This window comes from Phascolarctos cinereus, unplaced genomic scaffold (assembly GCF_003287225.1).
Source record: "Phascolarctos cinereus isolate Bilbo 61053 unplaced genomic scaffold, phaCin_HiC Scaffold_5;HRSCAF=322, whole genome shotgun sequence".
Classification (NCBI taxonomy): Eukaryota; Metazoa; Chordata; class Mammalia; order Diprotodontia; family Phascolarctidae; genus Phascolarctos; species Phascolarctos cinereus.
The window spans coordinates 323,241,525-323,269,406 of NW_027555958.1; the positions used below are offsets into that span (position 1 = coordinate 323,241,525).

The 27,882-nt window shown below is 47.5% G+C and overlaps 4 protein-coding genes across 7 annotated transcripts; 2 read left to right on the plus strand and 2 right to left on the minus strand.

The window, feature by feature from the left end:
* The first annotated feature begins 1,495 nt into the window (after window positions 1-1,495).
* Window positions 1,496-3,317, plus strand: LOC144457771 (uncharacterized). Of its 2 annotated transcripts, XM_078156148.1 has the most exons (3): window positions 1,503-1,829; window positions 2,106-2,211; window positions 2,631-3,317. In XM_078156148.1, the coding sequence occupies exons 1-3, from the start codon at window positions 1,773-1,775 to the stop codon at window positions 2,717-2,719; spliced, it is 252 nt and encodes an 83-aa protein (XP_078012274.1). In that variant the 5' UTR covers window positions 1,503-1,772; the 3' UTR covers window positions 2,720-3,317. The 2 variants fall into 2 exon arrangements, with proteins under 2 accessions (XP_078012273.1, XP_078012274.1); XM_078156147.1 differs by having other exon boundaries at window positions 1,496-2,211.
* On the minus strand, window positions 2,343-8,599 carry PYGO2 (pygopus family PHD finger 2). The gene is made up of 3 exons (XM_020991640.2): window positions 8,260-8,599; window positions 5,771-5,820; window positions 2,343-5,263 (listed from the first exon to the last, which is right to left on the minus strand). The coding sequence occupies exons 1-3, from the start codon at window positions 8,360-8,362 to the stop codon at window positions 4,199-4,201; spliced, it is 1,218 nt and encodes a 405-aa protein (XP_020847299.1). The 5' UTR covers window positions 8,363-8,599; the 3' UTR covers window positions 2,343-4,198.
* Window positions 8,600-9,908: 1,309 nt separating this feature from the next.
* On the minus strand, window positions 9,909-22,765 carry SHC1 (SHC adaptor protein 1). 3 transcript variants are annotated; one of them, XM_020991627.2, is made up of 14 exons: window positions 22,651-22,736; window positions 21,070-21,143; window positions 17,960-18,121; window positions 17,344-17,414; window positions 16,744-16,807; window positions 16,446-16,565; window positions 16,139-16,192; window positions 15,911-15,962; window positions 15,557-15,683; window positions 14,098-14,296; window positions 13,936-13,999; window positions 13,701-13,826; window positions 13,237-13,475; window positions 9,909-11,479 (listed from the first exon to the last, which is right to left on the minus strand). In XM_020991627.2, the coding sequence occupies exons 2-14, from the start codon at window positions 21,079-21,081 to the stop codon at window positions 11,351-11,353; spliced, it is 1,419 nt and encodes a 472-aa protein (XP_020847286.1). In that variant the 5' UTR covers window positions 21,082-21,143; window positions 22,651-22,736; the 3' UTR covers window positions 9,909-11,350. The 3 variants fall into 3 exon arrangements, with proteins under 3 accessions (XP_020847286.1, XP_020847285.1, XP_020847284.1); XM_020991626.2 differs by lacking the exon at window positions 21,070-21,143 and having other exon boundaries at window positions 22,651-22,765; XM_020991625.2 differs by lacking the exons at window positions 21,070-21,143; window positions 22,651-22,736 and having other exon boundaries at window positions 17,960-18,642.
* A 310-nt stretch (window positions 22,766-23,075) lies between these two features.
* Window positions 23,076-27,573, plus strand: CKS1B (CDC28 protein kinase regulatory subunit 1B). The gene is made up of 3 exons (XM_020991637.2): window positions 23,076-23,234; window positions 25,257-25,384; window positions 27,047-27,573. The coding sequence occupies exons 1-3, from the start codon at window positions 23,176-23,178 to the stop codon at window positions 27,097-27,099; spliced, it is 240 nt and encodes a 79-aa protein (XP_020847296.1). The 5' UTR covers window positions 23,076-23,175; the 3' UTR covers window positions 27,100-27,573.
* The last annotated feature ends 309 nt before the right edge of the window (window positions 27,574-27,882 follow it).

Consider the following 27,882-nt stretch of genomic DNA (forward strand, 5'->3'; position numbering starts at 1 on the left):
ATTTTGTGAATTGAAGCCCTATCTCTTTCTTCCACCTCAAGGCTCTCTCTTTTATATCTGCCAGCCAGCTGCTACAGGCCTCTTAGTTACTAGGTAAGATTGTTGACAGGCAGTAACAGGAAGGAAGCAGAAGTCACCACTGGTAAAATATCTGTTTACCCCTCATTCTGGCACAGCATGCTCAAGTCCCCCAGCAATGGTCACCACGGCAATCAAGGTGATGTCAGGCCCACTGTCACCACAGGGGTGAGGACTAATATTTAGGTCATCAAGACATTCTCTCCCACCCTGGGGAGACCCAGACAAGAAAAAGGCTCATACCCAAGCATCTTGGGTTCCTAGTACCCTGACATATCTTGGAGTAGCTTTCTGGAGTCCCTAGGGTTCCCTTCCGTGCAGCATCGTGAGGAAGGTCCCTTTTTCTCCCTGGGTATGTTTCTTCATCTGTAAAATCTCTAAGGTCCCTGAGGGCTTCTACTACCTTTGAGGCAGCATGATAAAAATGCAAAGAGCCCTGGATTTGAAGTTGGAAAGGCCTGTATTCAAATGCCACACTTAATAGCTATGGGGGAAAAGAAATCACATCTGAGTCTCAGTTTCTTCATCTGTAAAATGGGGATAAAAATACTTTGTTGCACCTAACTCACTGGGTTATAGTGAGGAGAAAACGAAATAAAGCATGTAGACAGCTCTGCAAACCTTAAAGAGCTATGTGTCAACCATGAGTATAATCAAACCTCCATTTCTCCCTTGTTCTAACTTTGAACAGGATTTCTGAGTTATAAAGAACTCAAGAACCTGGATGTTATCCAGGTCAACATGTACTTGACAAGAATCCCTATTTTCTTCCTTCCCTCTGAGTCATATAATAGCGTATACACACGAGTATACACACACACTCACTCACACACACACACACTGCTTTAAGGTTTGCAAAGTGCTTTACAAACTATTGTCTAGTTCTGACTCCTAACAACCCCAAGAAGATAGTTGCTATTATTATACCCACTTTATAAATGAGGAAACTGGGACAGGAATTGGTGAAGTGCCTGAGGCAACACTTGAACTCAGGTCTTCCCCAATGCAGCTCGTCCAGCATTCCAGCCACCCCACCACTGGTAATCTCTTCAGGGAGGGGTGGTGGAAGCCATGAGACGTCCTGGGTCGAAATACCTAAAAGCCCGTTTCTAGACGAAGGCAGGGAAGGCAGCCGGGGTCAAGAAACAGACGGCCCTACGAGTCCTTACACGCGGGGTCGGGCGGCTTCACCTGTCGTCCCTGTCAATCTCTCCATCCCCGCGTCCTCGGGCCGGGCGGGCTTCACTCTCTCCACTCCGCCCACGGGAAAGACTGGGGGGGAGGGCAGTTGGGGGTGGCGGGGTGGACCTCGAGTAGAACCCGCCCCTCCCGACGGGCCAGCAGATGCCCCCGGGCACCCCATTCCTTCGCGCCCCTCGCTCCCCAGCTAGAGGACATTACCTGACCCAGCTCCGGGGTGGCCTCGGTCTTCGATCAACTTGCTCCCGGATCCCCGGGTTTCCGACCTCTAGTGGAGGGAGGGACACGTGACACCCCAAGGACCAATGGGGAAGAGGCTCCCCAGCCGGGGAAAAAAACTTTGGACCAATGGGAGAGGGAGGTGAGGCGGTGGGGCCGCGAGGCCCGGGCTCCCGCGGTCAGGTCTGCGCGGGGAGGAAGGCTGAGAGCCGGCCTCGAGCACCATTGCCGCCCCCCAGCGCTGGTCCGAACAGGGGCCTCGGGGCTCACAGAAGATGGCCGCTTCCGGGGCCATGAGGCTAACCTGCCCGGGATGGACGAGGGCAGCTGCGGTAAGATGGACGATGGGAGCGTGCGCTGCGGCCGCCCCCCTTCCCTCCTCCTCCCAGCGCCCGGCAGCCGAGCCTCTCCCCTGGCCTCCGGGGCCTTGGCGTCAAAGCTTTGGCTCGAGGCTCAACCCCGGGAATGAGCCCAGAAAGGAAACTCGCAGTCCATTTCTCACGACCTGGACAGACGGGGAGGGGACAGGCCTCCGGCGGCTCCACTCCCCGTGGGAGCTGCGCAGCAACCCCGCATGCCAGCCTCTGGTCCATGTCTCCTCCAACCAGGCCCTCACTCTTCACGGCTGGTACAGATACAATTCCCAGCTCCTGGGACAGACACCCAAGCAGTGTGAAAAAAAATCAGTCGACTACCGGCATGTTCTCCAGCAAGGTAAGGGGGTGGGCAAATGCACACAGGAGACAGTAAAGGGGTCCTCAACAAGATTTGAGGCCTGCAAGTGGTTAGTGGCATTAGAGATACCCCACCCACTGTTCTCCCAAACACAAGTCGGAGATCTAAAGTCGTTTTTCAAGTCACTTTATAAATCCAACCATACAAAAAGACCAAAGGCCCCACCAATGCCAATCCACCTCGGCCCACTCCATCCTACTCTTAGTGGATGGAGGGGGTGGCACTTTGCAAAACAGGGGAAAGAAAATAGAAGGGAAAAAGCACAAAAATAGCAATAGATAATGGGAGGGGACACCAGAGGCAAACCAAAACATAACACAAAATTTAACAGTGTGGCTGTCCATCCATCTGTGCTCAGTTACTTCTCGTATTTTGTTTTCATTGTTCTTTTTTTCCAGGGGAAAAGGAACGGGACCACTCTCTTCAGAAATTAAGAGCTCTGAGTATTGGAAGAACAGACAAGAAACTTAGATGCCCAGTCCCATAGCCTTGGAGTTATCTTATCCAAGTGCTCTGGAACTGAGGAAAGCTGCTATGCTGCTTCGCTGATGGAAGGACCAAGGCATCTGGTTAAGGAACAGAGGGGGAAAAAAGTATCTCGGTCCCTTTTCAATTATTCCCTCCTTAACTAAAGGACTGAGTACCCACAGCTGGAGGCTGCTAATTCCTTCGAGATGACTAAACCTCACCCCCAGTCACTAATGGAGAGCTGATATGCAAGCTGAGGGTATCATTTGGGTGGAGAGAGGGCAAGCAGGGTACCCACATACCTCAGAACCAGTATGGGTTAACCAGAAAGGCTTTATGCTAGGCAGTCATCTGTCTCCATCAGCCAAGTGGCTTTATCAACAGAGAAAATACATTGTAAAGGGCTGATGAGAATCAGATTTTAAATTACTGGATCATTATTAAGCCTCAGGAGATGCTGAGGGGCTGGGGAATGAAAAAGTATGAAAATACCCAATTTTTCCCTTCCCCCTCCCCCATAAGGACCCCAAGATTGCGGGTAACCTTGCACCATTCAAATGGGTAAACCTTCATTTTTATCCTATAAGAACACCTGAAATAAATGACTGAGAAAATTGTTTGCGTTTCTGTTCTTTTCTTGGGGTCTCAGCACAGCAATGACACAGGAGCTATAGGTAAAAGGGCAGATTTGGAAAAGGTGGTTTAGGATAATGTATAAGAGATGTACAAAGTCTTGGGGGTGAGAAAGCATGACACGCACCAGGAGATGAGTAGACTGAAGCTGGGGTGGGAGGGACCTGTGACTTTGGTATAAGGAGGGGACTGTCTCAAGAACACCATCTCTCAACCATTCTGATCCTCCTGCCACCAAAATCTCCAGGAATGTTATGGTTCAGACCTTCATCTAGCTTCCTCAAAGCCTTTTGGTTCCAAAAGAGAGAAGCCAGTGCAAAGGGAATAGTTCAAAATAAGGGATGACCCCGACCAACTGGTTCCACTCATTGTCTAATACTGTCTTCTGCATTGGGCTAAAGCCCTATGGTAGGCCACTGAAGGAATGGGGGGAAAACCCTGACAATTACCTCTGGCCAGAGGGGGTAAATCATTCAGGAATTTATCCTTCAGAGTAGGGTAGCAGTGTTAGGCAGAGATACTAGAAGGCGTCTGGCACCAGCAAAGAAATGCAGCCCCTAACCAATAATATCCACTCATATCCTCCCCCTCTATCTTTTCCTCTTTAAGATACCCTGGACAATCAGAGAATGGCACTGCTCACTGGGGCTCTGACCTCCCAGGGGATTCTTTCTTAGCCCTTCACGGGCAGGTTCCAAGGAGAGAGGTCTGGGCATTCTCCTGCCCAGTAAATCCCTTCTCCTACCCCCAGGAGTCACTATGCCTCCTCCCAGCATGAGTGGGGAGCTGGGACCAAGAGCCACAAGAGGAGAAAGGTCCATCGTCCTCAAGGAGAGTGCTTGGCCCCACACCGAATGTGCCCACTTCACCCCTCGTTGGCAGCCACTAGTTGCCCCATGCCCTCTCGGATGTAGACAGACTGGATCTCCTTGGTCTTGAGGCAGAAATCACAGGCCCAGACAGCTGAGGCTTCCGTGGTCAGCAGCCCATAGGCATTCTCTGTCATGCCAGTACACTCACGATGGAACCACTTCTGACATGATGCCTCACACAGAATGGCGTCCTGGTCATCGTTTACTTCACTCCGGCATGCCCCACATGGGTACACCAAGCCTGGAGGGGGCTGGTGCCCCGATGCCCCAGTCTTATTTGGAGGTGCCAAGCTATTGGCATCTGGGGTGCCCCCACCCCGACCACCACTGTTCTGGGGGAAACTGGGCTGGCTGCCATTGACAGCAGCAGCAGGTGAGCCTGAATGAGGCTCCTGTGGGAAGGCAGTTGCTGCAGGAGGGTTTATGGGCTTCCCTCCATCCTCTCCCCCAGGACCAGGGAAGCCAGGATCAGGACCAGGGAAGGGGCTCGTGTTGGGGGGTAGACTTGGGAGCCCTTGACCAGGCCGCTGAAGGGGTGAAGGCCCAAAAGGAGCACCTGGCTGGGCAAATCGTTGGGGAAGGGAAGGAGGGCCCAGCTCCCCTCTGGGAGGCTGCCCCATAGTAGGTGAAATCATGGGTCCAAACCCTCCCACAGGGCCTGGCATCATTTGTCCCCCAGGAGGGCTAAAGTTCTGGCCCAAGGGCTGGTTAAAGGGCTGGCTAGGGAAGTTCATGTTACCTGGGGGTGGGTACCCAGGGCCCTGAGGGGGCATATTGAAGGCAGGACCCATTGGATTGGGGGGGAAAGGAGGAGGCTGTCGTCGAAGTGGTTGAGGCCCGCCTCCGCCTCCACCACCATAGCCTGGGGGCACCTGGCCTGCCATGCCCCCTTGCACACGGAATCCACCAAACGGCACAGGGCTGCCAAGGAATGGAGGAGCTGCCCCCCCAACCTTGGGGGCCCCAAAGTCATCCTCAAATGGGTTGGATGCCACCAGGTGATCCACCATGGGGGTCGGGGGTGGTGCAAACTCCGTCAGATGTGAGTATGCAGGGCCCTAGGAAGGGGAAGGACAAAGAAGGGGAGGGGGTGTTACAGGTGAAAGAATAGAGGAAACCAAAGACCTGGAGAACAGGAAGGGAGATCCAGAAATACAATTCACTTACAATAGAAGGGAACAAGGGACTATGGAAACAACAGAGAAAATATGGTAGATAGGGAATGATCTTGCGCGTTGACAAAGCCTAACCAAAAGAGGAACCTTTGGTCAAACCATGTCTCTTAGCTCACTCATACTACAGGATTTAGAGTGGGAAAGGGCTTTTAAATAATTAAACCCAATCCACTTCAGGGTAAGACTGAAGGGGTAGTGAATGGACCAAGAAGAGATCTATAAAACAGCACCAATAGGAACTCTTCCACGTCTTCTCTTCCTGTACCTGGTCCAGGGAATAGATGGGAACACTAAAGCTTTAAAGTACGATAGTCATATGAAAACCAAAATCTTGGCATCCCTAAGGCTAATGGGAAAAGACAACCACCCCATCTAATATACAACATTCACCTGAGTATTTGACTTGCGCCGTTTCTTTTCCGGGCTCTTCATTTGCAGACCTGGGAGAGGGAAAGAATGGTTGAGGAGGACGAGTCTCCAAGACATTGGTAATCTAGGCCTCCTAAACCCTCTTCCCCAAAGCCATGCCCTGAGTCACCAAATCTCCTCTGTCACTTCCATATCTAAGCCTCTTCCCTCAATACTATAGGTCCTATGTACTACTCCCAATCCAGGCCTAGCTCTTCTCCCAGCTCCCACTGGAGTTGGGATCCCAGGCTGAAGACTGCAAGGGAGGAAAGGATGAAGAGGAAGAAAACCCCAGGCTTAGTCTGGGATTTAAAGGAGTGTTTCACAGCTTCAGTTTAGGACTCCTTGATTACTGACCCCCAGATGCTCGTTCAGGCCTAAGTCTCTAAGACTAAGGATCTGGCTAGAGTTCTCTAGGAGCTGGCATGCATTTCAGATTGGTCCCAATGAAGGGCCCTCCTCAATTTTAGAAGTAGATCGACTCTAACAACCTTAGAAACCCTGCTGGATGCATGGCCAGCCCATTCTCTCAGCAACCTGGATGCAGAGGATAGCACCTGCTATAAATCCAGATGCCTCTGTACCCACTGTCCTGTACCCCTGCAATGTTCTGCCCCCTTCACCTTTTCCTTTTAGTCTCCCCGACTTCTTTTGAGATTCAGTTCAACCATTCCCAATTAATACATGGTCAAAGGATATGAACAGGTAGTTTTCAGAAGAAATCAAAGCTATCTATAGTCATACAAAAAATGCTCTAAATCACTACTGACTAGAGAAATGCAAATTAAAACAACCCGGAGGCACCACTTCACACCTAGTAGATTAACAAGATGTAAAAGGAAAATGACAAATGCTGGAGGGGACAAGGAAAAACAGGGACACTGATGTACTGCTGGTGGACTTGAGAAAGGATCCAACCATTCTGGAGGACAATTTGGACCTATCTCCAAAAGTCTATAAAACTATGCATACCTTTTGACTTAGCAATACCACTACTAGGTCTATACCCCAAAGAGATCAAAGAAAAATAAAAAGGACCTATTTGTACAAAAATATTTATGGCAGTTCTTTTCGTGGCAGCAATGACTTGGAAACTGAGGGTATACCCATCAACTGGTGAATGGCTAAACAAGCTATGGTATGCTATTGTGACGGTATGCCATTTTGCTGTAAGAAATGAAAGGAATGGCTTCAGAAAATCCTGGGAAGACTTATATGAACTGATACAAAGAGAAGAGAGCAGAACCAGGAGAACACTGGAAACAATAACAAGAATATTGTAAGGATGATCAACTGTGAAAAACTTAGCTACTTGCATCAAGACAATGATTCACGACAATTCCAAAGGACCCATTTTGAAAAATGCTATCCACCTCCAGAGAGAGAACTTATGAACTCTGAATGCAGATTGAAGTATCTTTTTTTCACTGTATTTTTCTTGGCGCCCCCCCCATAGCTAATGTGGAAATATGTTTTGCATGACTTCATATGGGTATCATATTTCCTGCCTTCTCAAAGGTTGGGGGAGGGAGCGGAGGAAGGACTGGAACTGAAAATTTAAAAAAAATCTCAGCTCAAGGCTCACCATCTTTGGGAGCCCTTTCCTGGGTCCTCTAGCTGCTAAAGCTACCTTTCAGATCACCTCCCATCTACTTTGTATATACTTGATTGTTTATATATTGTCTCCTCCATTAGAATATTTACTTCTTGAAGCAAAGTACTGTTTTTTGCCCTTTTTTGTATCGCCAGTGGTTGGCTGAGTGCCTGGCATATATATAATAAACCTTTAATAAATAAATGCTCCTCGATGGCCGTACCTCAAACCCTACAAATCCTTTCCTGGGACGTCTACCCCTCACCCCCAGACTTCACAGGAGCAAAGAAGGAGAATTCCAAGGGACATTAGTCATTATAAAATTGTAAAAACAATCCCTTCTCAGTCTACGAATCCCCTAACCCTTAATATACCTCAATTTATAATGCCTTCTGGACTCCTCAAACCATGAGTCCCCCAAGCCCCAGACTTCTCAGCCCAGGAGCCAGAAACTCCCACCCTAATCCCTAGATCCAAATCACAACTCTCATGCCGCTGCCCTGACGACTCTTCCAAACCTACGATCTCTGAGTCTGCTATCACACACGCTTCAACCTGGAACCTCAGATTCCTCAGCCTCAGACCTCAAACCCCTAGACCCCGAAACTCAGGCTGGAATACCCACCTAACATTAAACCCCTTAGCCTAAGATCCCCCACCCCCACCCCAGACTCCTCTACCTGGGACCCCTCCTAGCCCTCCAACCCTCAGCCTAAGACACCCCCCTCACCACCAGACCCTCCCATCTCAGGTTACTCTACCTGGGATCCTTCCTATGCCTTTAAGCCTCCACCTAAGGCCCCCCACCCCCATCGCCATCCCGGGCTCCTCTGCCTGGGCCCCCTCCTCAGCCCCAGCCCCCCGCCCCCGCTCTCACCGGCCTTGCCCTGCTTTCTCCCGGTGCTGGGCGGCGCTGGCGGCGCGGCGGGGCCGCCTCCTCCCTCCAGCTTGTCAGGGGGGGGCGGCGCCGCGGCGGCCATGGGGCGGGGGCGCGGGTCAGTAGCGGCGGCGGCGGCGGCGGCCGCCGTAACGGCGGCGGGGGGGCAAGGAGCCCCCGGCCTGCACCATCTCCCAAAGTGGGGGATCAGGGCCAGCGCAGGCCCCTGGGCAGTACCATCCTGGGCAGCACGGAGGAGGGAGCGGGCCCCAGAGCGGATAGGAAACTCCCTCCCGACTCAGCGCCCGCTCACCCGCCGCTAGGACCGGAACCGGAACTCGGCCCGGGCTTCACCACTCCAGCTCCGTGGGGAGGGAAGAAAGAGACAAGCAGGCGGAAACCAGGACTCTACCATCAGCACAGAGCCCCGGCAGTCCCGGATTCCAGGGGGAAGGTCCAGCCAGGCCTGAGCGTACCACGGCGCTCGCCATTCTCTAGCAGACTGTCATCCTGGATTCAGACCCGGCCGACTTGGTGCCCAGGGCCTGCGCGCACGAATAACCCACCCATCCCGCCCTCCCGGGGGTGCTACCCCCGGACATGAGTACAGGTTGTCACTGTCACACTCACATCCACCTACCCTTCCCAGGGGTGCTACCCCCAGACAGTACAGCTCTATCACACTCACAATCATCTACCCCTCCTACAGTGATACTGTACTATACCCAGACCCATATACAGCTGTGTCACACACACAAACCCATCCACCCCACCTACAGTGGAAACTACATCCAGATATACAGCTGTGTCAGCATCACACACCCATTCACCCCTCCTAGCAATACTACCCCCATATACAAAGCCATGTCACCATCACACACACAATCTTGTCACATACATATCCACCCCTCCTACAGTGATACTACACCCAGACAGTCACATCACTATCACACCTGCATTAATACTACAATCATATATACAACCATATATATCACCGCCACATACGGCTCCTATACCATACCCAGACACACAACCATGTCACTTATACCCATCTGCCCTTTCTATAGTGATGTTACAGGCAGACACAGTTTCAACAATGATACTATACCTCTAAATCCCTTCTAAAATATGCTTTTCCTGAATACAACCACATCAGTATCACAGCATACCCAGACAGTCATAATACACACAGCCATGTCACTATCACAAATGTATTAATTCTAACCAATATTACTTTAACAGTATATCCCACCTTGACATCACTCCTACATACCTAGACACAATCATATCAACATCACCTAACACTCAGACATCTCTCCTACATATCCATACCAAATGCAAACACGTTCACAGCATATCGTTTGCACCCAAACAAGTATCAGCATCTCATCCACACATCCCTTGGAGTAATACAACACACACTAACACCCTTATATCCCTCCTACAGTGATACCTCACACCATTACCCCTTCTATCACACTACCACAACCACCTACCACAAGTCTATCAAACAGATACATACAAGCGCAAACATAACACATACACATTCCCTTCACGTGTAGTTGAGGTCAGAGCTTGCTTTCCTTTCCCCTGACCCCAAGCAGGCCCCAAAGGAACTGAAGAAAGGGTGTTGGATCGAAAAGGAGACATTTGATAAAAGAAATAATGATCTTTAATGACATTTCCCTTTGGTATAAGTGAGACCCGTGAATAGATTCAAACAAAATAAGGGTAGGAGAGAGAAACAGAAGAGGAGGAGATAAAGATACAGTCAACTCTCCATTATCCACAACTCCTCAGGAGGAGTATCTTCTACCTCTTCTGTATTCCTCACAATGTCTAGCAACAGGTACTCAATAAATACATTGCTTTGAATGATCCCCTCTGAGGCTTCTCTGCAGCAAAGTTAAAAATTCTAGCCTTTTTCCTAGGCTAGGATGAGGTCTGGCTTTTAGTCCTGGCCATTTACTGGTTGCAGCCTTCCATGATCACCTAACCTTCTCTATGCGTCAGTTTTCTCACCTGTAAAATGGAGATAATAATGCCTGTGCTACTTATTTCACAGGCTTGTCATGATGGTAAAATGATATAATAGATGAAGTCTCTGAAAAAATAAAAAAGGTACTATATGTATAAAGATGAGATAACTTTTGTGCTCAAGCAAGACAAAATCAGGAAATAATTCAGTTGCCAAAACTATAACATTCCCAAACTAAATAAAAATTATTTGGGGATTATCCACTGCTATAGATAACTATTACCCCTCAAATTAATGCAGAAAATTGAGAGTTGACTGTACAGAAGAACCAAACACTGGATTCACTGTCCAACCCAAAGGAGTTGGAGAGGCTACAAAGGGCTACACTTTGGCTGTAAAGTAGGACAATGTGCATGCAATGCTGGGGGTGGGGGGAATGGATGTTTACGAAATGTATATACAGACCCCTAGAGTTGGGGGCCCCCGGCCAGGAGGCACTCTGTGTATGTGGCAGAGGGGAGGAAGAGGGATGGGACATTCACCTCTCCCTGGCCAGGAAATGGGGTTCTGGAATAGGCTCTGAGGACTGAACATCCTCTTTGAAGAAGGGCAAGCAATCACATCTACCCCTAGTCTCCCAAGCCCAGTCTGAGCGTACCAGGCTAAGGGAGGGCTGGGGGACAGGATCCTGGGGGCAGATGGCGTATCATCATTTCTAGCCCACAGGAAAACTTTGCATAAAAACTTATTTAGACCTGGCGCATGGTCAAAGGCACAAGGTTTAAACACTGGAGGAGGGACAGAATTTCATCCCTTTGAAGAAAAATCCCATTCCACTGGAACTGTCCCTAAGATTCCTTTCTCCTGTTAGGGGGTCTTGCCCAGGCCCATCTGAGGGCCGTAAGACTGATGTGGGCACTAATACTCTGGTGAAGGAGAAGAAAAATTAATCCCTCCTCCAGGTCCTGAACACTAGGATTCAGGCCACTCACAGATACAACAGAGTGCTGCAACCAGAGCATTTCTCCCCAGAAAACTGTTGGAATTGGGACCAGAAAAGTGAAAGGGAGCGTCCTGGAGGCTGGAACAGGGTTGGGGACAGGATCAGGTCAGTTACAACTTCCGTTCCACCGGCTGCTGAAGACATAGCTCACTGCCTGCAGAGATGATGGGTAGGTGATTGTCCATGTGGTAGCTGATGAGGTGACTGACACTCTCGAATCGGTGATCCTTTGTCCGGACCTGGAGGTAGATGATATAGGAAGTTCAGACACTGAAGGCTTTTGTTGTCGGGGTAGGGGAATGGAGGTGGGGGAAGGCAGTTAGAAGGATGGTTGAATTAGATGGAAAAGTGTTCACCTCTCTATAACTGAAGAAGCTAAGGCATACAAGAGAAGACAGAGAATGTTAGGAAGAGAGGACTGAGGCAACTGGGATGATGAGTAGGAATGGATGAAAAGAATGAAGAAAATGCTTAAGATTGAGGAAGATCTGGGTATTAAGCCAACAGCTATTACTGAGGGATCCTGGTTCTTCTTAGAAGAAAAAGGATAGAGATGATTTTAAAACTGAGGAAGGACAAAGGAGGGGCATGCCTATATTGCAAACAAAGGCCTGAAATCATTATCTATGAAATAAATTAATAAGAGTGGCCTAACTTGGGTAAAGATAAAGATACCTATTAGCAGAGTAGAAGGATTTACCTACTTACTCTCCAGAGGGAGGCACAGTAGAAGAGGAAGAAACAGATAAATATTATGGGAGAAAAATGATTAACAGTTCTAGAGAAGAAGAGCTAAAAGCATATGTGTACCTCTGTGTGGTCTAAGGATCTTATGGAACCTTGCAAGGTGACTTCTTGATAAAGACAGTGATGTGGGGAGAGATAATAGAATAGTATAGGAATTATGGGAAAGAAAACATTGGATCTGAGAGTTAGGAGACTCTGACCCTGCCATTAACTAGCTGTGACCTTTACTCAGCCTCTTACCCCAAGTCCTGCACTCTTCCCACTGCAGCACCTACACCCCTCTGGCCAAAATAAGAAGGAATCAGAGAAATTGAGACAAAACAATCTCTAAAAGTCTCTTCCAGAATCTGACCAACATAATGACCAACCACAACTCCAGAGGATGCATGATAAAACACGCCACCCAGCACCTGATAGAGAAGGAATGAACTTCAAGTGCGGTGGATTTTTTCTTTTTTACATAGCCAATGTGACAATTTGTTTTGCTTGACTCTATATATATATATATATATATATTATATATATATATATATATATATAATATATATATATATTATATATATATTATATATATATTATATATATATACATATATATATATATATATATATATATATATATATATGTATATATGTATATATATGTATATATATATATATGTATATATATATATATGTATATATATATATGTATATATATATATATGTATATATATAATATATATATATATTATATATATTATAGCCAATGTGAGAATTTACATAGCCAATGTGAGAATTTGTTTTGCTTGACTCTATATATATATATATATATATATATATATATATATATATATATATATAAATAAATAACAGATACGCTGTTTTTTCTTGTTTTCTCAGTTTTGGGAAGAGGGGGATGTGGAAGGAGAGTGAATAAGGACCTAAAAACAAAATAAAACTGAATGTAAAAAACGAAGTCTTTTCCAGCTCTAACATTCTAATATCCTTTTGTTTTTAAGTGGATACAAGCTAGAGGGAACAGACTTAGGTATTAGGCCTCACAACCTCGTTGGGATTGGGCAAAGAAACAGCCCCTAGCAGATGGAACTGGTTTGTCTCAGAAATTAGTAGTGGGAAGAAGTGGGAGTTAGGCCACCTGGAGGTGGTAGTAGAAACAATTGCAAAGAAGAGCAAGGTCTCAGGATGGTGACAGAATGCCAGACTCCACCCACACCCACCCGAGCCCATCCATATATCCTTGAACTTACCACGCCTTCAGGATCAACGAGCAGCAAGTGTTTGGGCTGGCCGCTCTGCAGGCCAGTAAGGACATACTGGCCTGGGGTAGTTGTACTCTCCCGAACCAGGAAGTCCCCGTTGAGCCTCAGCTGCCCTTCGGCCTCCCGCCTACTCAACTTCCCATGGAACCAGGGCTCCCCTCGGAGCTGCTCAGCCATTGGTGTGGTAGGGGCAGGTGGGGGGACCCGAAGCGCATCTTCAAATGGCTCTAGGGGAGTAAAGGCAAGTCCAGATGAAAACAGGAGGCAATATGTGGTTCTTTTCATTAGTGGGACCCTCTTGGAGAAGGCACAAAACAGACCCACCCCCACAGCTCAGTATTATGAGGTGATAACAGAGATCACTTTGAAGCACAGGGAAGTCAAGGAAGAAGGAAAAAATCAGGGGAAATGTAAAAAGCAAATAAAAGCTAGGGGAAAAGAGTAATACTCACTCATATCAAAGAGGTCACGTGGGGCACTGCCATTGGTAGTAGGGTTAGAAGGACCACCAGCCCCTTGCCGGACTTTCTCCAGGTTCTGGACATTGACATAGGAGGGATCATCAAATAGTTCTCTACCTACCAAGGGAATGGGAGTGTGTCAGCCAGACCCCAGAGTCTATAATTCCCTTAACCCTTCCCCCCAACTCCAATTCTCCAGCTGTCCTAACCTTCCCATCCGTCATACCTGGTCCAGGAGTTGGGAGCTGTTTTCGAATATCAGGGTCACCACCAGCTAGCTGTCCGACGGGCTATGGTGGCAAACACAACATGAGAACTGCAGATACTAGTAGCCTAGCCTATTTCCCTAGTCCCAAGTTGATTTACTTGCTCAGCTTAGCCAACGTACCAAAGTGGCTCCTAGGTGGTTGGTGGTCTGAGTACTGGGTGGAGGTGGACGAGGAACCCCTGGGGCAGCTCCATCCCGAAGGCGCATGTCTACTACCCCACCAAGGGGGGGCTCCTTCCCTGGGAAGTCATTGTAGTACTGATGGTCAGATGGCTCCTCTTCCTCCTCATCCCAAGCTGAGCCATCAAAGCCAGCCATCCTGGGAGGAGAAGAGAAAGAAAAGTAAAGCTCATTCACTCCCTGGCCCTAGCCCAGATTGACCTGTAGAGAGTGGATCTCATAAAGTGGAGACTGGATATCTCTCACCCCAAAGATCAAAGTGGAGCAGCAGCTAGAATAAGGATCATAGCTTGAGTGCTCTAAGGGACCTGAGAGACCACCAAGGGCTATCTCCTCACTTCACAGATGAAGCACAGAGAGATTACTTGTCCTCAGTCACTCATCTAATCAGTTTCAGAGGCAGGAGATGAGCTCAGGTCTTTCTGAATCCAAGACCAGCACTCTATCCACCACCTCTTGCTGATTCTTATCTAGAGGAAACTAGGTGACACTGTAGACAGAGCCCTGGACCTAGGATCAGGAAGATCTCAGGGGAAATCACTACTAGCTATGTGACCCTGGACTAGTCACTTAACTTCTGTCTGGATAGCACACACCTCACAGGGTTGTTTTGTGAGGATCAAATGAGATATTCGTGTAAAGAGCTTTGCAAACCTTAAAAGAGTTAAATACTAGAAGTGCAACATGTTAGCTATTAACTGACCAGGGATAAGGGACCCAGGATCTGTGGAAGAGATGGCCTATCTGGAAAGGGGGAATGCCAAATTCCAAAGTAGTCCATATTTCCAAAGAAAGGATAGGGAGAAAGAAGCTATCACCACAGTAGCAGAGCTAGAGATCAGATCCCAGGAAAGAATTCTCAGAAGGCCAGTTGAAAACATGGGAAAGAAAGAGGTAGGACAGGCAATGAGGACATGGGGCCACCTCTTCTATTCTCTAAGATTCTTTTAACTTGAGAAAGAACCTGTCAGGTGAGCAGAGGCCCCGGAGGGACAGCACATCCCTCACCTCCACTGCTTAGAAAACTTGGCTTTCTTCAATGCTCAGCATCTGTGCCACTTCTTACCACTTGGCTTCCCTGGTTCCTCTTTGTCCCCCACCCAGTTGTTAGTGCTTTCTCTTTTGTCTAATTTAATTGTTTAATCGTATTGATTTGTTGAAATGTTGCATTCTCCCAAGCAGAATGGAAGCTCTGTCAGAGTCAGAGGAGAAACTGTTGATTTTTTTTTTTGGTCTTTTTATGCCCATTCACTAGCATTATGCTTTGCACAGAGTAGGAACTTCAGAAAGGCTTGCTTGAGCAGATGGGGTAATTTGGGTTTCTACTATATTTCTGAAGTGTTCTTTCCTTTAGGGAATATTCCCACCCCAATGCCCACAGCTCTAGCCTTCATCCTACCTGTCATGGGGAGTGACAAGCTTGGGTGGGTTCCTGAGGTATTGTTTGAAGCGCAGCTCAAAGGCCTGGCCAATGGTGCTGATGACGTCCTGTGCTAGTCCTTCTGGACACTCCAGGATGTGGCAGGCTATGGGCACAGCAGGCATTGTCCTTATAAGCAACAAGTGTGAGGCTGGGGATGTTCAGGCACTAGCCCAGCCATCCCAGGCTCCTTGGAAATAGCCACCCACTGGGCAAGGGAAGATCCAAATCCCCTCAATGACCACAGAACTAGTGATTAGGGAGGACCCACTCCTCATTCTTGCTGATGGATTGATGTCTCCCTGGCCCACCCCCCATCGGATGCCCTCTTACCTCTCTGATTGACAGGATCTTTGGCAACGTAGGCGACATACTCTGCAGTGTCCTAGAGAATCAGGTTCCGAGTCGGGGTAAGATCAGCCAGCTTGTCTTAGCATCTCCCCCAACAGCCCATGAAAACCTCTTCACTCCCTCACCTACTCTGCCCAACCATTCTGGGCCACCCCAATCCAGAATCACTCAACTTTTCCCCAGCCACAATCCATTTTCATCACAACTCACCGGATCCCCACCGGATGCAAAGGAGATTGACTGCATGTGGTGATTGGCGATGATCTAAAGATTCAGGGTGGTGGGCCACAGTGTTAGCGGTTTCACTTCAACCCACGTTTGCTCCTTAGTATTCCCTTCCCTATTAGTTCCCTTATTTCTTCCTGTCCTATCCTCTGGTCCCTTCTACCAGTAGCCCCCTAACTACCTCTACCCAGATACCCAGTTCTTCCCTCACCTCCTCTCCCTCGGTTTTTCTGATTTCTCTTCATTGGCTAGACTACTCCCCTCTCTCCAAATCTTCCCAGGCCCAACCAACCTGTTTACAGTCTGCAGCCATGAGGTTGAGGCTACTGGTAGAAACAGTTAGGGTGATGGGCATGCCAGCAAACTTCAGATTACTCCTCCCCAGTATGGAGCTGAGTGGGCGGCTACAAGGCTAAGGAGCCACAGAGAATTTGGGGATTAAAGGCCACAGGCCTAGCACTGAAGAAGCCCAAGTTTCCATATCTAGAAACCCACTTCCCCTCCTTCCCCCTCAGACCCTCCATACCTTCTGGCTTCCCCTCCCTCTCTCCTCCTCTCTACCAGTCTCCATGATAACGCTCCCCAGGTACCTTTCTCCTCCGTGCAGCCCCTTTTGCCCCCGGCACAGCCTCACACACCAGACTGATGGCTTCTCTGAGAAGACAAATACTTGCTTAGAAGCAAAAATTTCCCGGGCCCCAACATAGGTCTAAGGGAGGAGAAGCCAGGGACAGACTCCAGGGGCACTCTGAGCTCTTTGTAGTGGCTGATTGAATTAAGGGCCTTTAATATTTGATGATACTAAGGAGCTGCCTGCTGGTTGATTGGATTAGGGCCTCTGAGCCCAGTGATGGACCCAGTCACTTCCCCTTAACCTCAACCCTTCTAGTCACCAAATACTAATTTTCCCTGAAACCATGCCCCCACCCTTCAGTGTCTTTGTATTCCTAATGGCCTGGCACACAGTAAGTAAGCCCTAACCAATGCTCATTGATTCAGGTGCTACCCTTGCTCCAAAAGTAAAAATGAAGAGGGACCCAGATCTTCGCATGGGCTCCCCTAAGTGCCCCATCCTTCAGTAATGTTCTTCATCTGCCATCATGATTATATGTCCCCAGTACCTCAATAATTTCTAGGAGCCCCAGCAATGCTGACCCCCCACCCCTTACTCCCAGACAGACCCCACTCACCTAGTGACCTGGGTGCGAGTACTGAAATCCAAGGCCCGCATCGACTGGAGGACCTCCACACAACCCATGTACTGAGGGAGGGGTAGGGAGGGAAAAGTGGAGCATTTGACCTCTGCCAACTACTATGAGCAATACACACACACACAAAAGGCTCCCCAGGATTTTCTCTTATATTAATTCCAGAATGTCAACGCCTACCCACTGACCCTGCTTGGTATCTGGATGTGGAACACCCCTGGGTCCCAGTGTAGAGGAACAGAAGAAGAGGTTAGAGAAACAGTCTATGTAAAGTAATGGAGAAAGAAATCTTTGGGTGCTAGAAGAAATGACCAAAATGATATGGAGAGGAAGAAAACAGGAAATCAGAATGTCTGCAGAAGAATTAGGGGACAAAAAAGGGGGGGAGGGGGACCAGAAAGGAATGGGAAACAGGGGCAGGGAACAGGGTAGATAGGAAGTAAAATATGGAGGGCCAATGTACCTGAAGAAGGAATTTGGTAGAGGAAGAAAACACAAAATCTAGCAAAACAAGGAATTTAAAAGGGTCTCAGGCAAAAGAGGACTGGGTGGGAGGGTGAGGGGAGAAATATTTGAGAGTGCGGATATACTCACTCACCCGAACAAGGTAGGAAACCCCAGGCCCCATGACCTTGTCGTTGGGATGTAACCAACCCCGAGTTGGCTTGTTGACAAAGCTCCCGTGACGAGTCCACTCTTCACCCCCCAGCTGGCCCCCTTCCACCCGAGTCCTCCGCCCGCCGCTCAGTTTGTTCATGTCCTGGAGAAGAGGTGAAGGGCCTGAGTCTGGCCCAGCCCCCCCTGCATTTCCTTCCCTATCCTCAAGTCCCCGTCCTGACTCTTCAGAGGGCCCCAGCCGCCCCCCAGTTGGGTTGGCTAGCTTCAAATTGCTCATTCGAGGGAAAAAAGAGCAAAGTGTTGTAGGACTATCATCCCCCAACACTGGGGGCAAGATGGGTCCCAGGGAAGAGGCAGATGGAGAGGATAGCTCCCCAGGGGATAAGGATCCCAGAGTCCCCTCTTCCAATGATGACAGAGATTCATTCCGAAGAGGGTTGTACTTGGGCTTGGGGGGCAGGAGATCCATGGCTAGGGGAAAAGGGGAGCTGCTGTCCAGCCCGGCCCTCCCCCCAGCCAGGGTAAGGGGGGCCGGGCTGGGGGCATTCCCAGGCCCTTAGTCTGATCTGCTATATACAGGCAGGTAGTCACAGAGCCCTTGCAGGGAAGACCACCGCTCAGACCCAGACAAGCCCTAGCTCCAACCCCGCCTAGCATGAAGCCTCTTCTCTAGCTGGAGAAAAGGGAGCTGGACCAGGAACAGTTTGGCTCCTCCCCAGGGGAGGAGAGTGGGTAAGTGAAGGCCAATCAGGAGGACAGTGCTGACTCACAGGAACAGAAGGGGCAGAGCCCCCCCACCTCTACCCCACCCAAGGCCTCAAATCCTAAGGGAGGGAATCTCGGTGACCCTCCCATTTCCACATACCCACCCACCCCCCTCTTCCCAACTAAGCATAACCGGGAATGGGGAAAAGGGAAGGGATGATGAGAAGAGAGAATAGATCTGAAAGTCTAATGCCTGACACTGGGAAGGGGGAGGGGAAGACAGGAAGCCAAGGCACAGTGGGGAAGGAAACAAGAAAAACAGGGAAAGGGGGCAATCTTTGACTTATTTCCCTTTCCCACCCCAGTTAAAAATTCTGGCAGCCTTGTCTTCGAGCCCCTTACCACTGTTGGCCCTGAGGAGAAGAAGATCCCCAGGGAACCTCAAAGCCATTAGCTAAAACTGCCATAACAGCTGGTGATTTAGTTCCCCTGCCTGGGGAACAGGGCAGGGAAGAAAGATAGCAAAGGGGCAGATGAACACAGCCAACAGAGACTGCAAGAACGAAAGGAGTAAGGCCAAACCAGTGCACTGGCAGAGCCAGCCCAACAAGGCCTCCAAGGGAGGCATTAGGGACCTTGGGGAGCTTGGGCCTGTAAAAGAAGAAGGCAGGTGAGATGAGTCTCACTCACCTTTTCAGCAGCTCAACTTGACATAAGAGAACTGAGCCAGCCCCTAGGACAGTTTTGCCCCGACATGTACTACACAGTGCATGACTGGGGGAGTTCAAGCTGCCAGTTTCCTCCCAAGGTGATGTTTAAACCAAGGGAACATCACTCGCAAAGTGGGCAAGATTCTGCTACTCACTCTTCCTGGTTGTTAGACCAATAAACCAAAGTCCCCGGTCAGAAGACTAGGACACTTCCCTAACCAACAATTCTCCTGGGCAAATCTCATCTACCCTAGGGTTCCTCTAACTTTGTATATGGGCACTTACCCATTCCATGAGGATAATAGGAAAGGAAAATCCATTACTGGCCATAGGATCCTAATTATCCTAATCCCAGAGGTCTATTCTCTGATCCCAAAGCTAGAAGGCTTCCAGACTCCTCCCCATAGCCACCAGGCAGGCAGATTTAAAAGCAATGAGGGCCACAGGCAGCCCCTGACATCCACGGGGGATGCCTTAAACATATGTATAGGAATCCAGTTGCTGTTTTTCTCCCAGTTATCCCTAAATCTCCCTTCTGAGGTCTAGCCCCATTTTGAAAAGGGGCTCTTCTCCAATCCCCAAACCCCACCCTACCCCCAACATTCTAACCATACAGAAAAAGGGAGTTAGGGGAGCGAGGCTTGAGTCTGGACACAGGAAACAGTCCAAAACCCATTTCCTCCACCCACAAGTTCCTGACTTCCTGCCAAACCAAATGGAAGAAGAGGGCAGAAATTCCTACAAAGGCAGACAGCAAAAAAGACTAGAAGGACTAAATTCAAAATCGAGCCTCAGGTACATTCCTAGCCTAGGGAGAGAAAAGCATCCTTTCATCTCCTAGCCAAATCTGTACTCACAGAAGCAGTGGAAAGAGTGGTGGATTTGAAGTCAGAGTACCAGGCCTCAAATTCCACTTCTGCTCAACCTGCGACTTTAGGCAACCTTTCCAGGGCTCAGACCCCTCATCTATAAAATGAGTGGGTGGAAGGAGGGTTGACCTAGATAGCCTCTAAGATCTCCTCCAGCTTGGAATCTATGATCCTATAAATGGAGGAGGGGAGGGCAGAGAAAAGAGCTTATTTCAATCCATCACTCCTAAAACACTGGGAGAAGAAATTTATCATCCCCATCTCCTCACTCCCCAGGGCTCAATTCACAGATCACAGATTACAGATCAAATAAAAAGGAAGACCCAAAAGATAATGATCCTCATATTCTACTCTGTGCCAAGACTCCTGTACTGCCTAGAGATACTCACTTTCTTATAGCTTTCGCAGTAAGAAAACAGTGAGCCATATGGAAAGGAGTATTTGAAACAGAATGTGGAAGAAACTCACTTCCAGAGAACTAAAAACTAGATGACTTTCAGAGGTTTGAGATGGGGGTGGAGAATATTTGCTTTCTCTGCCCAAGGGGAGGAGGGAAGGGAGGAAAGTACAGTGGCAGGGAGCAGCCGGAAATGGCAAAAGCCTCAGGAATGTTTCCTGGACTGAAGGTTAGGCAGGCAGAGAAAAGATGGGAATACCCAGGCAAGAAAATGGAGTGGGGGTTGGGGTAAAATCGATAAGGCCAGAGAGTAAAAAGCACCTTGCCCCACCCCCCCAATTGCAAAATACCCTACTCTTTTAGGGTAGGTGGGGAGAAGTTACCCATTTCACAACCCCATTCCACACACCAGGGAATCCATGGCCCAGCCCAGCTCCTGAGGTACAGGTACGACATGCAGCTGTTTCTGGGGTGGAGCCGGTCCTGGGAAGGGAAACTTAGGGAGTAGATCTGGGAACTGGGGGGGATTTCCCATCCCTTCTCCCCTACCTCCAGCCCAACCCACTTCAGGTCACCCCACGCCCAAGAATAAATTAAGGCCCAAGAGAGAGGGAAAGTACAGCCAGTCTTCAATCCCCCAGATTTGAGCCAGGGTTGGGAATCATGAGGCAATGGAAAGGTCCCTTGGTTTAGAGTTTGGAAATTTAAGATGATTCCTGCCTCTAATAGTTAATACTAATGTGATCATGTCACTTAACTTCTCAGAGTTTCAGTTTCCTCAGCTGTAAAATAGAAATGAGAAAACCTGCACTACCTCTCTCATAGGAGTTTACCGGGGTACTGCTATATATCTTAGTTATTTAAATTATTACCATTATATGGAGTAAGGAGTGGGGGGGGGGACAGGGACACGGGCACCAGGAACTGGGGAGAAAAGCTAGGCTGGATCAAAGGACTAAGTGTGTGATTGAGAAAGGAAGCCAGGTTTCTAGCGTTGGAGAAGGGACCTTTCAGGTTACAGGGATCCCTCCAGATTTATAAGGTAAACCTTAGAAGTGTCTCTTGGAAGGTATGATTTCAGAGAATTATAAGGGGAAGAGTTATCCAAAATATTTTCTAGCCTACCTTTCCAGGCTTAGTATATGTTTCCCTTCCTTACAGCCAAAATAACCTGCTTGTTGTTCTGGTCCACAGCATATCATCTTCCATTTCTGTACCTTTATACAAGCCATCTCTCATCCTTGTAATGCACATTTCACCTCTGATTCATAAAATATCTAACTTCCTTTAAAGTTCAAATGCCACTATCTCCACGAAGTTTATCCTGATTTCCCCCAGTTGCTAACGGGAAATTACTCTCATGGAAATTTACTTTGTGTATAATTCATATTTAATTTTCTCTCTGCATGTTGTCTCCCCTCCGTTAGGAGGCAAACTCCTTGAAGGCAGGAACTGTTAGGTTTTTGTCTATGCATACACAGACAAGCACTCTGTCAGATACATAGATGCTTAATAAATACATACTGAATTAAATGGAAAAGGGTCCAGGGAGAAGAGAGAGAGGTGTACAGAGGGGTTGTCATCTGATGAAGAGCACAGTTCCTCAGAATTCTAGTGGAAGGAACTTGGGGGTGGGGTAGGGGTCCTCATTGGCCAGGGTCACCTGAAGGACTGGCCATATAGAATTCTTGGAGGCCCCCCCCAGGGGTGCAGCGTCCAAGGAATGTTAAGATTATAGAGGGCGTGGTTTCGGGGGGGGGGATGCGGAAGGCCGAGCTTTCCAAAAAGGGGGCAGGAAGAAAATCCAGGGAAGGGTAAAGATTTAAAAAGGTGACAACTTTGGGGGGTTCGGGGAGCCCCTGAACTGGGGGCTGGACTTCCGGGGATGGGGTCCCAGAAGGCGGGACTTGTGCATGGTTGGCCGGAAGTGGAATTCCAGGGAATTGGGGGGGGGAATATTAAATAAAGATGATAAAAATTCCGTACTCACCAGGGCCGCATGGGGTCTCCGCTCCGCGCCGCGGGCCGGTCTCACTCCGAGTCTGGCGGTCGCAGTTTCTTCGAGTAGACGCTCCAACTTTCTTCCCCCCCCCACCCAACCTCCCCGGAGAAACTTTATTGCACTCACTTCCGGCCTGACTAACCTTTGGCCCCTACGCATTACGTGTCTCCTCCTTCTTCCATTTCATTTCCCCTCCCCTCCTGTAGTAGTGAGGGGTGGGGCCCTCAAGTAATGATACCCAATAAGAGTTTGTGTATGGTTCCATGGGCGTATACGAGACATACGGTCTGGCCCTACGGACCAATAAGAACCCGAGGTAGGCTAGAGTGAAAAACATAAAAGCCAATAACAGTCCCGAAGGTGAGGTTTTTTTCCCGCCTCCGGTCGAATGAGCCAATCGGTTGAAGGAGCGGCAGGTTTGAAAGCGAGGCCCCGTAGAGTTGTGGTGCGCGCGCGCGTAGCTGTTGTTAGGCGGTTAGCGGCGCGGGGCTGGGGTCCCCCGGAGGTGCGGACATGTCGCATAAACAAATTTACTATTCGGACAAATACGACGATGAGGAGTTCGAGTACCGGTCAGTGCGGGCGCGAAGGGGGTGGCCATGCTAGGTACAATAGGCATCGGCGGGTGAGGGCGCGAGGACCATCTTAGCCATAGCTATGGAGAGGAGAAAGAGTTTGAGGTGCATGCGCGAGAGCCAACTGGGGGAGTGGGCTTGTAGTAAAATGGTAGTTAGACGCATGCGCGGGAGAGATTTGTAGTGAGGCGGGGGGGAATCATAGTTAGAACGCATGCGTGGAATCCTCGCGGCTTGGTAGAACGGGTTAGGAAGTGGATATAGTGAAGGCTTATTACCTTTACATCTACGGGGCTTCCGCCATCGTCCACACCACCTCCTTTCAAACTGGCTGCTCTCTTTCATGTCGGTACTAATGCTGAAGGAATGCCAGGTGGCTATAGAACTGAGAATGCGACTGGCCCGCCTGTGGTATCTGTTTAGCCCCAAGAAAAAAGAGGGTGACTGAGGGCCCCTTTGCCCCTAGGTTTCATTGAGTGGGAAGGATGTCGAAAACGCTAGATATGCTAGTAAATAATAGAAATAATAGATTGAGGGGAGGAAAGACATGACAAATGTTCACATACATTTGATGGGCCATTTAGGAAAAGAATTAGACTTTCTGAGTGGCTCCAGAAAACAGAACTGGGACCTATAGGTGGCTCTGATTAAGGAAGCCCTTCTTAATTATTAGTAATGTTGTCAAATGTAACGCATTGTATTCTATGATAGTAAGTAGTACCCTGCCACTGGAACTTCTGGGGTAGAGCCTGAATTACCATGTTAACTAGATGTTGAAGAAATATTCTTTTAATGAGATTTAATGGTAGTCTCCACTGGATAACCTTTAAGATATTTTCGAATTCTATGTGTTTTGGAAAACAAAGATAATTTACTAATCACCTATTGGCACATTTTAATTCGTCCTTAATATAACACAAGCATTCTTAAGATATCTCCAGCTCTCATTCCAACTAGATTTCAAGTTCCTTAAGTACAAGGAAAAGACATGGATTGCATTTGTGTATCCCACAAGGCCTAGTATAGGGTTCTATACACACTAAGTGACTAACACCAGCCAATATATATTGAGTGCCTACCCTTATACAAAATGTTGCAGAGAACTAGAAAAAGACTCAATACTTCTTTGGATCTTGAAAGACTAGCTCTAACCTTAGCTGTTTGTTTAAATGAACCAATGAGACTCATCAGTCCCCCAATTATTGAAATAGAATAGGGAAAAGCCACTTGTTTGGTCTTGTGTAAGACGCCAGTTTGGTGCCACAGCTGAAACTGCTTTGTAGCGGGTGTTGGTTTAAAATATGCTGTCCTACTGTGTTAAGCCAAAGTTATTTGGTCTGGTTGGTGTTTTTTAACTCCAGGCCTGTTAGCATATAAATTCCTAATCTAGAACTCTGGCAAGAAACATTTCTTTGGATACAGAGACACCTTTGTATACAAGGGACATTCAGCAAATATTCATTGACATTAATGAAGCTCAAATTGGGTCACTAGGACTCAGATTCCAAATAGTCAAACAGCTCATCTGCCTTCCTGCATGACTTAGGCCCCAGGTCAGAACCTTGGCTAAGAAGTAATTCAAGTTTTCCAAAAAAGGATCAGAAAAGTAAAAGTCATTTAGTTTTCTATTCTGTGCATTGGCTTTTCAGGACCACTATCCACACCCCCTCCCCCAAAGTCATCCTTTTTCCCAGATATTGGTTAAGATCTATTATCAATCAATAGTTATAAGTATTCTAATCATACTATTGTTCTCATTCGTATTAATAATCAAATATTAGTTTTAAAGTGCTCAACAGTCTACTACAGATCTTTGTAAGTGTTTCTATAATAGTCTTAACTGAAGATTCCCCCATTAGATTGTAAGCTCCCTGAGAGCAGGAATTGTTATCATTCCTTTGTATCTCCCCCTTGGTCCATGATATACCTTTCTGTACAAAGTGAGAGGCATAATATATAGTGTTGATTGCCTAACTGCACCATGCTTAGATGCAAACCATCCCCACATTTCTGTTACAGGCACGTCATGTTGCCCAAGGACATAGCCAAACTGGTCCCTAAGACCCACTTGATGTCTGAGTCTGAGTGGAGGAACCTTGGTGTCCAGCAGAGTCAGGGATGGGTCCATTACATGATCCATGAACCAGGTCAGTGGAAAATCTGAAAGCAGCCCTGTAGGATAGCACTGGAAAAGTAATAAGATCATATATCAATGTAATAAGCTAAGAAGATGGGAATGGGAAGGGGTAGGAGGGATGTAATAGTTAATAATTTATTGTCTTAAGCATGTGTGCCCACATAATGCCTGATTATTTTGTCTGTTTAGGTTGATAGATGAGTGCTCCTTTGCCCTACATGGAGAATTGTTGAACCGACCACAAATAGTGAGCAGAATAGTTCAATGATGGCCTGTCATTTGGTCAATAAGCACTTACTATATGTCAGTCACTGTGCTAAGTTCTGGGGATACAAAAAGAAGTACAAGACAGTCCCTGTTCTCAACCAGCTCACAATCTAATGGGGGACACAACAAGCAAATAAATTGTACAAACAAGCTATGTATGGGATAAATAGGAAATAATTAACAAAGGGAGGGCACTAGAATTAAGAACGATTGGGAAAGGCTTCCTGTAGAATATGGGATTTTAGTTGGGACTTAAAGGAAACCAGAAGGCAGAGGTGAGGAAGGAAAGCATTCCAGGAATGGGGGACAGCCAGAGAAAATAACTGGAGCCAAGAGAGGAATGTCTTGTTCATGGAATAGCAAGGAAGCCAGTATCAGTGGATCAAAGAGTATGCAGAGGGGGTGTAAGGCCTTAAAAAACATGAAAAGTGGGAGGATGCTTCCAATGCCAGATGACTTTGTAGTTTAATCCTGGAGGCAATAGGGAGCCACTGAAGTTTATTGACTAGAAGGGTGACATAGTCAGGCTCATGCTTTAAGAAAATCACTTTGGCAGCTGAATGGAAGATGAATTAAAGTAAGGAAAGGCTAGTGGCAGGCTGACCTACCAGCAGGCTATTGTAATAATCCAGGCCTGAGGTGATGAGGGCCTGTACTAGGTAGTGGCAGTGTCAGAGAGAAGGGAGTATATTCAAGAAATGCTGTAAAGGTGAAATTGACAGGCTTTCGAAATAGATTGGCTTTGGGGAATGAGAGATGGGTGAAGAGTCGAGGATGACGTCTAAGTTTCTGGCCTGAGGGTCTGGGATGATGGTGTTGCCCTCTACTGTAATAAGACAGGAGGGTGTTTCAGGAAAGATGAGTTCAGTTTTGGGCATAATAAGTTTGTTTAATATGTCTACTGGACATCGAATTCAAGATCCGAAAAGCAGTTGCAGCCTGTTGATATGCACTCTCCTGTTAAAATTATGTACCCTCTGATTACAGACTGGTTATAAACTAAGGTCAAATATGCCCTATTACTACCTCCCCTGCTTCTTTGTCCCCTAGAAACCCAATTTCTGTGCTTGCACATGTTTGAACTATATATTATTTTTTATTATTTTTTATAAATTATAAATCACATAAAACAACAGAAATTCAGCTGTAGGACAACACTAATAAAAGACACTCCTATGTCTAGGCAAACTTAGTAGAGAGAACTGATGTTAGCATTACTGTATTTGCTGGCAGACCAGTCTGCTGGGTCTTTTTCTAGGGCTGAATGGTAAAATATAAATTAAATTCTAAATATTAGAGTGTGCTTATTAACACATAGGTGATGACTTAAGGGGGAAACTAGCTCATGAGAATGGGGCAGGCTTGTCTCATCTTATCCAAATATCTATCTCTCCCTCTCTTCCAGAGCCTCACATCTTGCTGTTCCGGCGGCCACTGCCCAAGAAGCCTAAGAAATGAAAAAGCATGCCACTTCTGTTCAAAGCTGTACATAGCTGTCCTTACCTGCTAATATCTTTCTGCTAATAGTGTTGCCTTCTTGTTTCTCACTTGGGATATTTAAGGGATGTTTAATACACTGTTTGAAAGTGCTGGTGACTCTCTTGTTTCTTGAGCAAAATTGATACCACTACCCCATTGGGTGCTCTGATGAATGTAATGTAACTTCAGCTGAGCTTTGCTTCGAAAAATCATGGCAAGCTCTGTATCAAGCTGAACACATTGGGTAGATGGACAAATCACCAAGAGTGACTGTAGACTCATCACTGCTTAGTTGTGGGGCACGTATAATTGTTGCTGTTTGTGTCTTTTCCCACCAGATTGTGTACAAGGTGACTTAATGGATTTATATTTTCATTTGTTGGAAACTTTCCATTTTATTCAAGAAATGTCTGCTCTGTTTAAATCCCTTGAATAAAGAGGAAGTTTTTGTAATCCATTCTTAGATTTCTTCTGCCTATGATCAGGATGAATATCATTCATGAGATACCAGGGTCCTAATTATCTTGTCTTCAGTAATTTTGGATAATAAGGCTCATTTCAGGGAGTTGATTTTAAAAATAGATTAAGCTGGTTATTCTCAAACATCTGCTGAAAATGTTCATTTCAAACCTTCACTGGCCCAGGGCAGCTCTCTTAATAAAATGCATTAGTCTGTCACTTTTCATATTTGTATGTCTCTGGCCAAAGCATTGCTTTACTAATTTAGGCATGAATAAAGGGATAATTCCATTCGTAACAATT

Coding starts and splice junctions, on each gene's coding strand:
- LOC144457771 (XM_078156147.1), top strand. CDS start 1,773: ATGGCCGCTTCCGGGGCCATGAGGCTAACCTGCCCGGGATGGACGAGG. Junction 2,212..2,630: donor CCGGCATGTTCTCCAGCAAG/GTAAGGGGGTGG, acceptor CTTTTTTTCCAG/GGGAAAAGGAACGGGACCAC.
- PYGO2 (XM_020991640.2), bottom strand. CDS start 8,362: ATGGCCGCCGCGGCGCCGCCCCCCCCTGACAAGCTGGAGGGAGGAGGC. Junction 5,821..8,259: donor GAGAAAGCAGGGCAAGGCCG/GTGAGAGCGGGG, acceptor TCCCTCTCCCAG/GTCTGCAAATGAAGAGCCCG. Junction 5,264..5,770: donor GGCGCAAGTCAAATACTCAG/GTGAATGTTGTA, acceptor TCCCCTTCCTAG/GGCCCTGCATACTCACATCT.
- SHC1 (XM_020991625.2), bottom strand. CDS start 18,448: ATGGATCTCCTGCCCCCCAAGCCCAAGTACAACCCTCTTCGGAATGAA. Junction 17,415..17,959: donor GGGTTTCCTACCTTGTTCGG/GTGAGTGAGTAT, acceptor CCCCTCCCTCAG/TACATGGGTTGTGTGGAGGT. Junction 15,684..15,910: donor AGATCCTGTCAATCAGAGAG/GTAAGAGGGCAT, acceptor CTGTGCCCATAG/CCTGCCACATCCTGGAGTGT.
- CKS1B (XM_020991637.2), top strand. CDS start 23,176: ATGTCGCATAAACAAATTTACTATTCGGACAAATACGACGATGAGGAG. Junction 23,235..25,256: donor GATGAGGAGTTCGAGTACCG/GTCAGTGCGGGC, acceptor TTTCTGTTACAG/GCACGTCATGTTGCCCAAGG. Junction 25,385..27,046: donor TTACATGATCCATGAACCAG/GTCAGTGGAAAA, acceptor CCTCTCTTCCAG/AGCCTCACATCTTGCTGTTC.